Here is a 12,157-nt window from a genome sequence, read left to right on the forward strand (position 1 = left end):
TTGACCGGTCCGTGGTAATAAAAAGGTTGGGGACCACTGAGTTAAAGGAATCGGGATTTGAACAGAGATGGCCCGCAGTATCATTTACAAACATAATCTAAGTAGAACTGAAATTATTATTGAAATCTTCTGCAAATAATTTGGAAATCAGTGAATTGATAACTGGAGTACACAGACTCTACACAGTTGGAGCAAAAACAAAACTGTACATATAAATGTAAACATTTTACATTTAAGTAAACAACCTTTCTTTGTCTGTAAACCTGTTCTACCAAATTCCTCTTGTGGCAGTTTTAGCTTCACCTGGTTCACATTATGACAAAATCTATTGATCAGCTCTTCATCCAATTAATCAGCTAATTATGTTACTGCATTTCAGCCAATAAAATGTTCATTTCTTTCTTCTAAAGATTAAGTGAATTATTTAAATATTTATGACGGAGAAAAATCTGCAGAATCGTCCAATTTTTAAAATTCCATTAAGCAAAATTTGCTACCAGTTGTAATTTTAAGTTTTCGTTTCCATAATGAGGCTCTGCGTGCTGCAGGCGCTCTAACATCCATCTCGTGTCAGACCGACATGTTTCACCGCTGCTGCCTCCTGCTGCGGCCATGTTGGAACAGGAAGTCAGCCTGGAGTCCTAACTGGGGGTTTGCTGGTTGCTCCCAGTTCCCAGTGGGGTGTTCCAGTGGGTCTCAGACTGGGAAGTGTCTCTCCCAGTCCAGAGAGCAGCAGCTGAAGCCTCAGTAATCACTCTGAGAGCTCGCTCTTTGTTCTGTCGTCCTGCTTCCCTTCACTTCGTCATCCTCTTCCTCCCCCCTTCATCTTCTCCTCTCTTTCACCTTCCTCTCCCTCTGCTGACTCAGCGCCATGGCTCGATGCTATAAAGTGCTCCATCAGCTCAACCCGCAGCATCTTTCTTTAAGTGAGGCGGCCGGAGGGAGGAGGACGGGGGGGTTGCTGTGAGGACATGCAGCCCCCCCCATCGTGTCGGTACATAGAGTCCTGCAGTACTCTGTTACTGCAGTACTGCTGCTGCTGCTCCAGAAACGTTCTGCTTCCCTCTGCTCCATCTCAGCTCCTGATGCACAAAGCAAATAACAGTAATAACCTGCTGGCAGAACCACATCCGCCAGCAGGGGGAGCAGTTTCCCAGCCACAGCCGGTTGGGACAACATGTCCCCACTGAGGACACACTGACCTCAGAGCCTCTGGATGGTGGTCAGCAACATTTTTCACGAATTAAAATGAAAATTTTTCTCTACGGTTTGTTAATCAGAAACGCTGTAGTACCCTCGCTCTGCCAGCAGGGAGGCGGACAGGACCTTCAGTGGGAAAGTCGACTTTAAAATACTGATGGATCAACAGTTCTGGTCCTGGTCCAGGTTCTGCTCTACATCCAGAACCAGAACCTGACCCAGGAGCCTCATTCGGCTTCTTTGCTCCTAGATCTGGAACAAACTTCCAGAAAACTGCCAACCAGCTGAAACCCTGAGGTGCTATCTGAAGAAAGGTACCAAAAACAGTCAATCAGAGCTGAGAGGTGGGACATAGTGCTCTCAATCAAGCTTATGTACGTGTTGCTAAATGTGCTAATGGAGGAGAAACGACTTCCTGTTGCAGGAAAACCGTTTATACACCATCATCAGTAGCTATGCTAACTAGCTTAGCATTCAGGGCAGGCTCTGCTAAGGGGGAGAAGCTGCAGCCTGGCAGAGCGCACAGGCATGATTGACAGTTCTAAGATCCTTGATTGGCTGTTTCCAGTAAGCACTGGGTGAAGGAGAGGAAATCCACCCTGCTCAGAGTTTACTTTGACTGGACCGTTGATCCACATATTTGAGTATTGACCATCTACATGATGGCATTTGATCAGTTGTGATGTTTACTGCTTGTTTCATGAGTCACAAACATTGTCTGACTTTCCAATGCTTCATGTCGATGATCCAAAAGTCTCGTTGGTTTTTCTCAGGTGAATTTTCTGAACTATGGATGCAAACCAGCATTAGAACGTTTCCCAGATGTGGAGGGGAGCAGAGGGAGACATAATTAATCTCATCAGTGCTTATTGTTCAGTTTGCAACATTTAATAAATGCAGTTTGTTAGAAAATGATTTTATGTCCTAAAAACGGAAAAGAACTGAAAATGTCATCAGTTTAGTCAGAAGATCGGATTAGAATTAAAACCTTCAGCCGTGCAAAATAAAAAAACAGAGACGGCTTCCAAACACGTTTTACTGACCCGGGTTCTGGTTCTGACCTCGTTCATATATTTAAAATCACAGATTATTAATGGATCAAATCAACATTTTATTCAGTTATTTTGTGTAGAAAAGTTGATCTGAACACCAGAACCAGAACCCTGAGCTGTTCTGGTCCCTGCCAGGCGTCTTCCTCCTCTTCCTCTTTATTTCCTGTTTTACATGCGCCTCATTCAGCTGAAGTCGTTTCACGGCTCACCGCTCCCTGATGTCTCTCCATAAAGTTCTGCGGGTCGGCTCCGACCCGTCTCTGTAGATCGTTGTCAGGATGACCAGAGAGGGACCCCGCTCCGCCGCCGCGCCTCGTTAACTCCTGGAGGTCGCAGGGGGGCGGAGCCTGCACCAGCCAATGCTGCTGCAGTAATCTGATTACTCTGAGAGGGGGCGGAGCCAGGACAGAGTCTGACTGGTTCTGGACCGGTTCCAGGGTTCAGATGGAGTTCAGCTGAAGCGGCCCGGTCCACTTCAGCACGTTGTTCCATTCTGGGTCAGAACCGTTTTCCTGGACTCTCCTGGAAACACTGGGGGACCCATCAGAACCGCCGGACCCCCCAGCAGTTCTGATGGGTCCGTTTGGACCTGTCCTCCAGCACCTACATGGGTCGGTTTTAATCATCCCGACCTCTGCAGGACCCTCTGTGTGTGCATCGTCTCCCTCCTGGCTGTAAACGGGCCGGGCCGGCTCGTCATCATCTCATCGTCTAATGGGAGGATATTAAACGCCGCATCTTTAAATCTTCAGGATGAGGCCAGCAGTCATCAGTCTGCAGAGCGCTAGCCGCCGTCTGCTCCTCACCTCCATTACGGCTGGACTGGGCCCGCTTCCCGGGCCGGGCCCGCTTCCCCGGTCCAAATGAGGCGGCAGAGTCCTTGAGGACGAGGCGGCGGGGAATTAGCCTAAGTGTTGCCATTAATATTTCCTGGAGGGAGCAGGAGAATCCCTCAGGATGTGCTGAGGAGGCGCTCTGGGCCGGACCGGGCCCGGCGCCAAGTTCTGATGTCCAGAGGAGTTCAGCAGAACTTTCTCTGTCCTCACACTCCCTCAGAATCGGAACCAGTCAGAACCAGAACCAGAGCTTCCCTCTGCTGTTCTATTAAGAGCTGTGAAAAGTATTCACCCCCTAACCGGGTTCTACGGTTCTGACCCGTTTAAATCTACCACATCAAACAGAAGCTAATGGAGAACGATTCAGGATAAAAGGTTCTGATGGTTCTGTTTTCAGAACCAGCCTGACCCTCTAACTGGTGCTAACATGCCTCTAGATGACCTTTGACCCTCTCTGCTCTGCTGAACGGTCAGGTCAGGTCGCTTCACCTTGGTGCACACTTTAACTAGGACACCTCTTTGAGTCAATCAGAGTGGGACATGCTGGTCAGGGTTTTGGCCCAGTGTAACCTGGCTTCAGGCCTGGTTCTGATGGCTGGATCTTCTCCTTCAGGAGGTTCTGCTGGACCAGAACATCTTTGTTCCATGCCAGATCATCACACCACCTCCAATATATCTGGCTGCTGGGAGGATGTTCTGGTTCTGTTAGTTCTGATGGATCGAGACCAGAACCGCCCAGCACGTCCAGTTTGATCTCTAATAACCGATTGATTGTTTCAGGGTCCCAGTGAAAACTTGGAGCTTCCAGATGATTCCTGTCAGGAGGAACCGGAGCTGATCCTGGATGGAGGTCTGCCTCGCTATGCCTCCTCTGTGACCTCTGACCTCTTGCCAGCAGAGGAGGGATTGGAGATGGCTGTGGATGAAGAGGAGGATGAAGAGGAGAGTAGCTCGCTACCCAGGAAGCCTCCTCCATCCTGGGAGGACTGGAAGCTGTGGTCTGCTGGGCGAGCAGGAGGTCCACAGGAGGTTGGTTCTGTTTGGTTCTGTCTGGTTCTGGACCTTGTGAGGTGTTTATAACCTGAGGAAGGTTCTGCTTCAAGCTCAAGGTGAGGAGAGACTCTCAGGATGACGAGGAGCTGCAGAAGTCGGACCTGGAGAGCATCTCATCTGTTGGGAAACTGATCCTGGGTGAGGAACCCCTCCGCATCTTAGAACTCCACTCCGCCGCTTCGAACTCCGCTCTGTGTTTTAGAACTCCGCTCCACCTCTTAAAACTCCGCTCCGCCTCTTACAACTCCACTCCGCCTCTTACAACTCCACTCCGCCTCTTACAACTCCGCTCCGCCTCTTTGAACTCCGCTTCACGTCTTAGAACTCCACTCTGCCTCTTAAAACTCCACTCTGTGTTTTAGAACTCCGCTCCACCTCTTAGAACTCCACTCCACCTCTTAGAACTCCGCTCCACCTCTTAGAACTCCAATCCACCTCTTAGAACTCCGCTCTGCATCTTAGAACTCCACTCCGCCTCTTAGAACTCCGCTCCGCATCTTAGAACTCCACTCCGCCTCTTCGAACTCCGCTCCACCTCTTAGAACTCCGCTCCGCATCTTGGGTTTGACTCTCCTTCCTCTTCCTGCAGGTCTGCCCGACTTCAGGGACGGCGAGGTCGAGTCCGATCTCACTCTGACCGACACCGACACCGAGTCAGTACCGCCTTGATTGTCCCTCTCTCAGAACCACTTTGATCCTGGTGTCTCCTGGTTCTGGTTCTGGTTCTTGACTGGTTCTGGACCAGCAGCTCCAGAGTTCAGTAAAGACTGGAAGTGAAGACGGGAAGCAGCTTTTCCGTTTCCTGTCTTTACAGGAAGTCCTCTGTTCTGAGTCCAGAACTCAAACCCAGTTGCTCAGAACCTCTGGGCCCAGTTCAGTGGTTCTGAACCTTGCACAGCGGTTCTGACCCGTCCACTCACCTAGATTATGGACCACAGACTGTTGATGTCATCAGGCAGAAGAACAGAGCCTTGAGGAACACCAGAACTCACCGATGTTCAGATTAATTTCCACCAACAGCTGATCTGAGTTATCTGTTCTCCAGATTTCCATCAGATTAGTTTTAGATCCTCAAACTGTCATTAGATTGTCAGATCAGATTAAATCTGATGCTATTTTATCAGAACCTAAAAGCGATTGTCAGATTGTCATCAGATTATCTGGTATCATGTTTTCATCTGAACATAATCTGAAGATTCTGACATAAATCTGTTCAAGTAAAATAGTTTAAATGAGAGAAGAACAGCATTGATGGGATTATCCTTTGTACTGGATAATCTGAAGGATTTTTGCTTCCTTTTAAGAACCAAAGTAATCTTAAGAATCACCTGAAGGCATCAGATTATCCGGTTCTGTTGCGTCAGAAACGGACCTCAACAAGCCAGACCTTTAAATCTGGCTGAGGTGGTTCCTCAGACGGTCCGGTCCGGGTCACAGAACGGGTCAGACTCTTCCTGGGCTGATTCTCTGGCCTCTGGCTCCCCCTGCTGGTTAAACCAAGCAATATCCTGTCACTGGTTCTGCTCCGGTCCTGCTCCGGTTTGATGTTGAAGGAGTTTCAGAACCACTGCAGTAGAACTGGGTCATGTTTCACAATCTGTGTTTCACCGATCAGAACCAGAACATGATAGGTTCTCCTCTCCTGCAGGTCCGTCGGGATTGTCACCGCCGGCAGCAGGAAGAGGCGGAGCCAAGGCCGCAGGTATGGCAGCTGCTGATTGGCTGATTCCAGGAAGCTTCAGATTAACAGCTGAGCTGGTTTCCATAGGAACCTGCCAGAGAGGGAAGAGGGGGAGGGAGAGGAGACACCCGCCTTCAGCCACTGGGGGGCGCCACGCAGGTAGGACACACAACCAGAACCTGCTGAACTGGGTTCTCCGTCTCTGTCCTGACCCGGGTCTGGCCCGGTTCCCCTCAGGGTGGAGGTGTGGCCTGAGGACGGCCAGTCTCTGGGCCTCAGCATCGTGGGCGGCCGCCATGTCATCAAGCGTCTGAAGAACGGTGAGGAGCTGAAGGGAATCTTCATCAAGCAGGTCCTGGCCGGCAGCCCGGCCGCCCGGACCCGCTGCCTGAAGACCGGAGACAAGATCCTGGAGGTAGGGCTCTGGTTCTGGTTCTGGTCCCAGTCCTGGTTCTGGTTCTGGTCCCAGTCCTGGTTCCAGTTCTAGTTCCAGTCCTGGTCCTGGCTCTGGTTCCTCCTCAGGTGTCTGGCGTGGACCTGCGAGCGGCGAGTCATGAGGAGGCGGTGAGCGTCATCAAGTCTGCTCCGAGTCCAGTCGTCTTCATCGTCCAGAGCCTGTTGGCGACGCCGCGGGTAAACGGGTCACACCAAAACTTTTCGGGTTTGGGTCAGAAATTATCCAAAAATCAGAAAATGAATTCATGTTTGAAGGCTGATGAATTGATTCTTCTGCTTTGGACTCGGCTTAGCTGCCATTTGCAATTCAATGACTTGGAAATGTTGGGAGTTTATGCAATTATTAAAATGAAATTTATGAACATTTAATCTGGAAAAGTTATAAAATAAAACAGTTGGAAGCCTGCCACATGCTAATGCTAATCAATGTTAGCATGCTAACATTGATTTTAGCTTGGTAACACATAACCTTAGTGAGTCCTAACAGTCCTAACCTACTGCTACTAATAGCCAATGTGCAGCCCATTAATATTAATTCTAAACACAGCATGCTAATGCTACCATGCTAACAGTAACCACACCATGCTAAGGCTATCATTCTAACTTTATTGCTAGCCACACCATGTTAATGCTACCATGCTAACAGTAACCACACAATGCTAATGCTATCATTCTAACTTTATTGCTAGCCACATTATGCTAATGCTACCATGCTAACAGTAACCACACAATGCTAATGCTATCATTCTAACTTTATTGCTAGCGACACCATGTTAATGCTACCAGGCTAACAGTAATCCCATCCTGCTAATGTTACCATGCTAACCACACCATGCTAATGCTACCATGCTAACAGTAACACCATGCTAAAGATATTGTGCAATGGTAACAATAGCCACATAATAAGATCCCTTGCTGCTGTTCTGATGAGTGCTGGTTCTGTTTATGCTGAGTCAGAGTTCTGTAGTGACAGTTTCTGACTTGGTTCTGTTTGTTTTTGTGTTGCAGCCGGTGTCGCTAACAGCTTCCAGCTACAGCAAACACAAAGCCAAGCGGACCGATCCTCTGGTAAGGACCGAGCCTCAGAAAGACGCACACAGCTGGAGGCCAGCAGGGGGCGGCAGCAGGCCGTGTAGAAACACGGCTCCTGCAGGAAGCTGGATCAGAAGTTCCTGTTTGTTCTGTACCTCACTTCCTGCATGGATCTCAGGTGGACCTCTCGACCAATCACATGTCTCCCTGCCCCCCTCTTGCTCCCACAGGTACCTGAGGCAGCCCTGCCCCCCCTCAGAGAGCCCCCACCCTACAGGCCTCCCAGCCAATCAGAGCAGGAGCTGACTGCTCACCTGCAGAAGGTCAAAGGTGAGAAACACGACCAGCTCTGGTTCTGTGGGACTGACTAGGACAATCGGGCCAGATGGGTTCTGATGTAAATGTCGGTTCTGTTGGGATTGCATAGAGATCTGGTTCTGGTTCCGAGTTGGATCATGGAGGACATCGGAACCGGGACTCAGTCCAAGTCTATCCGATTCTTTTCATAGTCTGTCTTCCAGGACTCGAGTGACCTTTGACCTGTTTTCCGGGACTCGTGTGAGTGTTAACCTGTTTGTGTCTTCCAGGACTCGTATGAGCCAGCGGTCCCTAGTCGGTCCTTCCGTCGGTCCCTAGTCGTCGTTCAGAGTCGACGTTTCTGCTAGTCGAGTCTTTTCGCTTTTCCTGCTGTCTGTGCTCCAGTCTTGGTGCGCTTGGTTTCGATTCGGGGTGTTTGAGCCGGGTGGGGTGCTGTGGGGTTTTCTGGCTGCTGATTGAGATTGTTTTGATGCAAGCAGCTGATTGGCTGCTGGTTTTACTGGGAACAGTTGGTCTCCTTGCTGGTTTTCTGCTGGAATCTGATGCTTCCCTCTGGGATTGATTTCTTCTGTCTGCTGAACTTCATCAAGGTTCTTCCTACTTGCTTCCACTGATGCTCCATTTGAACTGATTCTACATTTTAAATCTAATAAACGGGTCAGAACCTGATTTCCTGACCCGCTTTGGTTCTGAATGGTTTCTGTTTGTCCGTTTCTGAGAATTGGATCTAAAACTTAATAAAGTTCAGATTAAATTTGATGCGTCTTCAGATTCATTTAGGCACAGACAGAAGACTGGGTCCAGACGGGTTTCTGACCCGGTTGGTGAGGGAAGTCCTGGTTCTGGTCTGGTTTTTGGACCAGAGGATTGAAGGTATTAAAGTCAGAAAGAATCCCTGGATCAGCAGGGGGAGGGGCAGGGGAGGAGTGGGGGAAGAGGAGGAGGAGGAGTGGGGGGAGAGGAGGCAGGAGGGGGAGGAAGAGGAGGGAGGAGGGGAGGAAGAGGAGGGAGGAGGAGTGGGGGAGGAGGGGGGAGGGGCGGGTGATGCAGAGCTGCTCTCCTCCACAGCAGCTCAGCTGACTCACACTAACGGATCGTTTTCTGGTGATCTGCGTGTTGCAGCCGACCCGACGAGGAGACCAGACGTTAGTTCTGCTCCACACACTCTGACACACACTCTGACACACACTCTGACACACACTCTGACACACACTCACTCACTGTCTCTCCCCCCGTGGATTTATGTCGGAGTGTGAGGACTGGAGCATGGACGATGCTGCCACCGGGTTAGTGAGCACTCTCTCTCTCCGTCTCTCTCTCTCTCTCCGTCTCTCTCTCTCCGTCTCTCTCTCTCCGTCTCTCTCTCTGTTCTGGTGCTTTCTGTGTGAGAGGTCACCTTTCCTGCTGCTGCAGCAGAACCGGGTCGGGACGCTGCCGTATCCCTGCTTGCTGCTGCTGATTAGCTGCAGCAGATCGGTTCTGCTGCAGGAGGAGAGTGGATCTGTTAGCTGCTGCTGGAGAACTTCAGAGCAGAACCGGGTCGCTGCAGCAGAACCGCTCCAGAACATTCTGATGCATCGTGAGGAAGACTAAATCGGATCCATGAGTTCAGAAAGCTAAAGATGCTTTCTCTGCAGATTCACAGCTGGGCACTTTATTAGGTACAGCTTGTAGCTGGAGCCCGTTTCACCTCCAGAACCACCTGAGTTCTTCTGGGTCCAGATCCATTCAGAACCATTCCCCAGAGATTCTGTTGCAGGAACCATTAAGGTGGTAACCGGGCTCAGATGAAGCTCAGGTGGTTCCAATGGGTCCAAAGCGAGCCAAGACATTATTTCCCACAGCATGATACCACCTCCACCAGGTTCTGACCTGTCCATCTGAAGCGACCTGTTCTGGTCCAGTTCTGGTGGATCCATTTCTGTTTGCGGACGGTGGTGTCGTCTCCAACTCGATGAATACGGACTGCCGTTTGGAAAATCAAAAATGAAAAGCAATAATTTTTTACTGGGGATGTTTCTGTCATTTTCCCGTTTAATTAGCAGCTTTAGCTGAATGTTTAGCTTTAGCTTTAGCTGAATGTTTAGCTTTAGCTTTAGCTGAATGAACACTTACCTGCTAATTAGATTCAAGCTAAGTATTTAGCTTCAAGACTAACTTGGTAACTGAGCTTTTACTGAAGCTGTACGACTATGAAAGTGAATGCTATATGGAAATCCAATAATGACGTTATGTTCTGCTATGTAATGAGCTAACTCTTGACTTTGTTTCATGATTTGATGATTTAACATTCAGTCCTGCTGACAAATCACCTTTTATAAAGTTTAACAACCAGAGGTACAAAAATAATGCACTCAAGTAATATTTTAATTAAATATACATAAAGCTTGTAAAATGTTAACCAAATAAAAGTAAAAATTAACTCATTAAAATTTATGTTGTGGGGGCAATGTAAATTTTATAGAGACTTGCACTGTTTTTGGGTCAGGGGTCAGATTTAGGACTAAAGTGTTAATTAAGTTTTGGTTAGAGTTAGGCTGTAGAAATGAATGGAAGTCAATGGAAAGTCCCAACAAAGACAAGCCATGCAAACGTGTGTGTGTGTGTGTGTGTGTGTGTGTGTGTGTGTGTGTGCGCGCGCATTTGTTTGTAATACCTTGTGGGGACGATTTTCCTGACATATACTACATTGTGAGGACCAATTGCTCCTTGTGGGGACCGGAGCCTGGTCCCCACAAGGGGAAACTCTGTTGTCGGGTCAGGGGTCAGAGTTAGGACTAAGGTATGAATTGAGTTTTGGTTGGTTAGGGTTAGGAAAAGGGTAAAGGTCAGGTTTAGGCTGTAGAAATGAATGGAAGTCAATGGAAAGTCCCCACAAAGATAGCCAGACAAAAACGTGTGTGTGTGTGTGTGTGTGTGTGTGTGTGTGTGTGAGAGAGAAACTGGTTTGTTTCTGCCTGATGAAGCTGCTCAGTTCAGTTAGTATGACGACTCATCACCATTATTGATTGATTGACTCGGAGTGAGCAGTGCTCAGCTGTCCTCCAGCAGCAAACGGATCAGGAATCTCAGCAGTCCTTCAGCTCCGTCTGCCTGCGGGACGCAGCGAGGATTGGACTGGACCCTTCTGGACCTCGGTGCTGGTTCCACCAGCAGCCCGGGTGACTGAAGCATTCTCCTGCTGTGTCCGCTGCAGAGCGCTGCTGTGAGCGTTATGGCGACCTGCAGGGGGAGCTGCTATGCGTGGACCTGGAGAAGGACCAGCAGGGTTTGGGTCTCAGCCTGGCGGGAAACCGGGACCGGTCCCGACTCAGTATCTTCGTGGTGGGGCTCCATCCCGGTGGGCCGGCCTCCAGAGACGGACGGATCCGCGTGGGAGACGAGCTGCTGGAGGTGAGGAGGCGCCAACCAATGGATTCTGCCTCACCCTGACTGACCCGTTTGGACCGGTTTGATTAACTAGGTCAATTACCTGTTTGCCCATCAGATCAACAACCAGATCCTGTATGGGCGGAGCCACCAGAACGCGTCGGCCATCATTAAGACCGCCGCCGCCAAGGTGAAGCTCATCCTGCTCAGGTAGGACTGCAAGGCATGCTGGGAAAACCTGAATATTGGTTTCTGTTCCTGAAAAGCCATCAGGTGTAAACACAGCTCCCATATCGCATCTGCCGTCTTTAACCTGGATTAAATCTGGACCGGGTCCGATTCTGTGACCTGGTCGGATTGCCGCTGTGTGGTGCATGTTGGGTAAAGGTTGCCTCGGTGATGGCTGAATGGCCAGCATCGCCGTGGCAACAACCTTCCTGGGCCCAAACATCCGGTCAGAACCAGCAGCGGAGCTGAGAGGAACCAGATCCAACATGATGGAACCAGGTCAGAATAAAGTTCTGTTCAGGTTCTGATCCGTTTAAAAACAGTGAAATATCCCTTTAGCCTCTGAAGCAGACACCAACTTCAGCACCACAATGTTTGACCCAGAACGCGGTTCTGAGTGGTTCTGTTTGGACCTGGAGGCTGAGAATATCAGCAGGTTCTGACGTCCCAGTATGTAGTGTTCTGGTTCTGGTTCTGGCCCCTGCTGGTGAGGAGGAGGAACTGCTGTTTAACGTTGAACCAGAAAACGGTCTCAGTCCTTATCATCAATAAGACCCGCCCAGAAACGGCCTGCAACGTCCTGATTGGTCGGCCTAGTCAAGTGACGATGATGAGGTTCTGTTGTGGCTCCGTAACATCATCTTCTTCTTCTTCTGCAGAAACACCAGCAGCTGTTTGATTTCACTTTCTTCTTCTATGTCTCTAGAAACGACGACGCTGTAAACCAGATGGCTGTTTCTCCTTTAACGGCGCCTCCTGCTGCTCCTCCTGCTGCTCCTCCTGCTGCTCCTCCTGCTGCTCCTCCTGCTGCCCCGCCCACCCTAATCCCGGGCGGCCTGGAGGTAACCACACACCAGTGGTAGAGAAAGTACTCAAAAAATGTACTTAAGTAAAAGTAAAAAAGTACTTCGTTACTGTACTTAAGTACATTT

The 12,157-nt window shown here is 49.5% G+C and overlaps 1 protein-coding gene across 1 annotated transcript in view; it reads left to right on the forward strand.

The window, feature by feature from the left end:
* patj (PATJ crumbs cell polarity complex component) overlaps window positions 1–12,157 on the forward strand; it is an 86,993-nt gene that overhangs the window by 38,082 nt on the left and 36,754 nt on the right. The window contains exons 20-33 of the mRNA XM_015014979.1: window positions 3,869–4,117; window positions 4,192–4,279; window positions 4,731–4,794; window positions 5,790–5,843; window positions 5,910–5,981; window positions 6,060–6,237; window positions 6,345–6,455; window positions 7,287–7,346; window positions 7,541–7,640; window positions 7,898–7,902; window positions 8,779–8,914; window positions 10,825–11,021; window positions 11,116–11,207; window positions 11,932–12,067. Coding sequence (XP_014870465.1) covers window positions 3,869–4,117; window positions 4,192–4,279; window positions 4,731–4,794; window positions 5,790–5,843; window positions 5,910–5,981; window positions 6,060–6,237; window positions 6,345–6,455; window positions 7,287–7,346; window positions 7,541–7,640; window positions 7,898–7,902; window positions 8,779–8,914; window positions 10,825–11,021; window positions 11,116–11,207; window positions 11,932–12,067 — 1,542 coding nt within the window. The remainder of the gene's footprint in view (window positions 1–3,868; window positions 4,118–4,191; window positions 4,280–4,730; window positions 4,795–5,789; window positions 5,844–5,909; window positions 5,982–6,059; window positions 6,238–6,344; window positions 6,456–7,286; window positions 7,347–7,540; window positions 7,641–7,897; window positions 7,903–8,778; window positions 8,915–10,824; window positions 11,022–11,115; window positions 11,208–11,931; window positions 12,068–12,157) is intronic.

The sequence above is a fragment of the Poecilia latipinna genome, unplaced genomic scaffold, assembly GCF_001443285.1.
Source record: "Poecilia latipinna isolate Pla-1442-1.1 unplaced genomic scaffold, P_latipinna-1.0 Scaffold1870, whole genome shotgun sequence".
Lineage (NCBI taxonomy): Eukaryota > Metazoa > Chordata > Actinopteri > Cyprinodontiformes > Poeciliidae > Poecilia > Poecilia latipinna.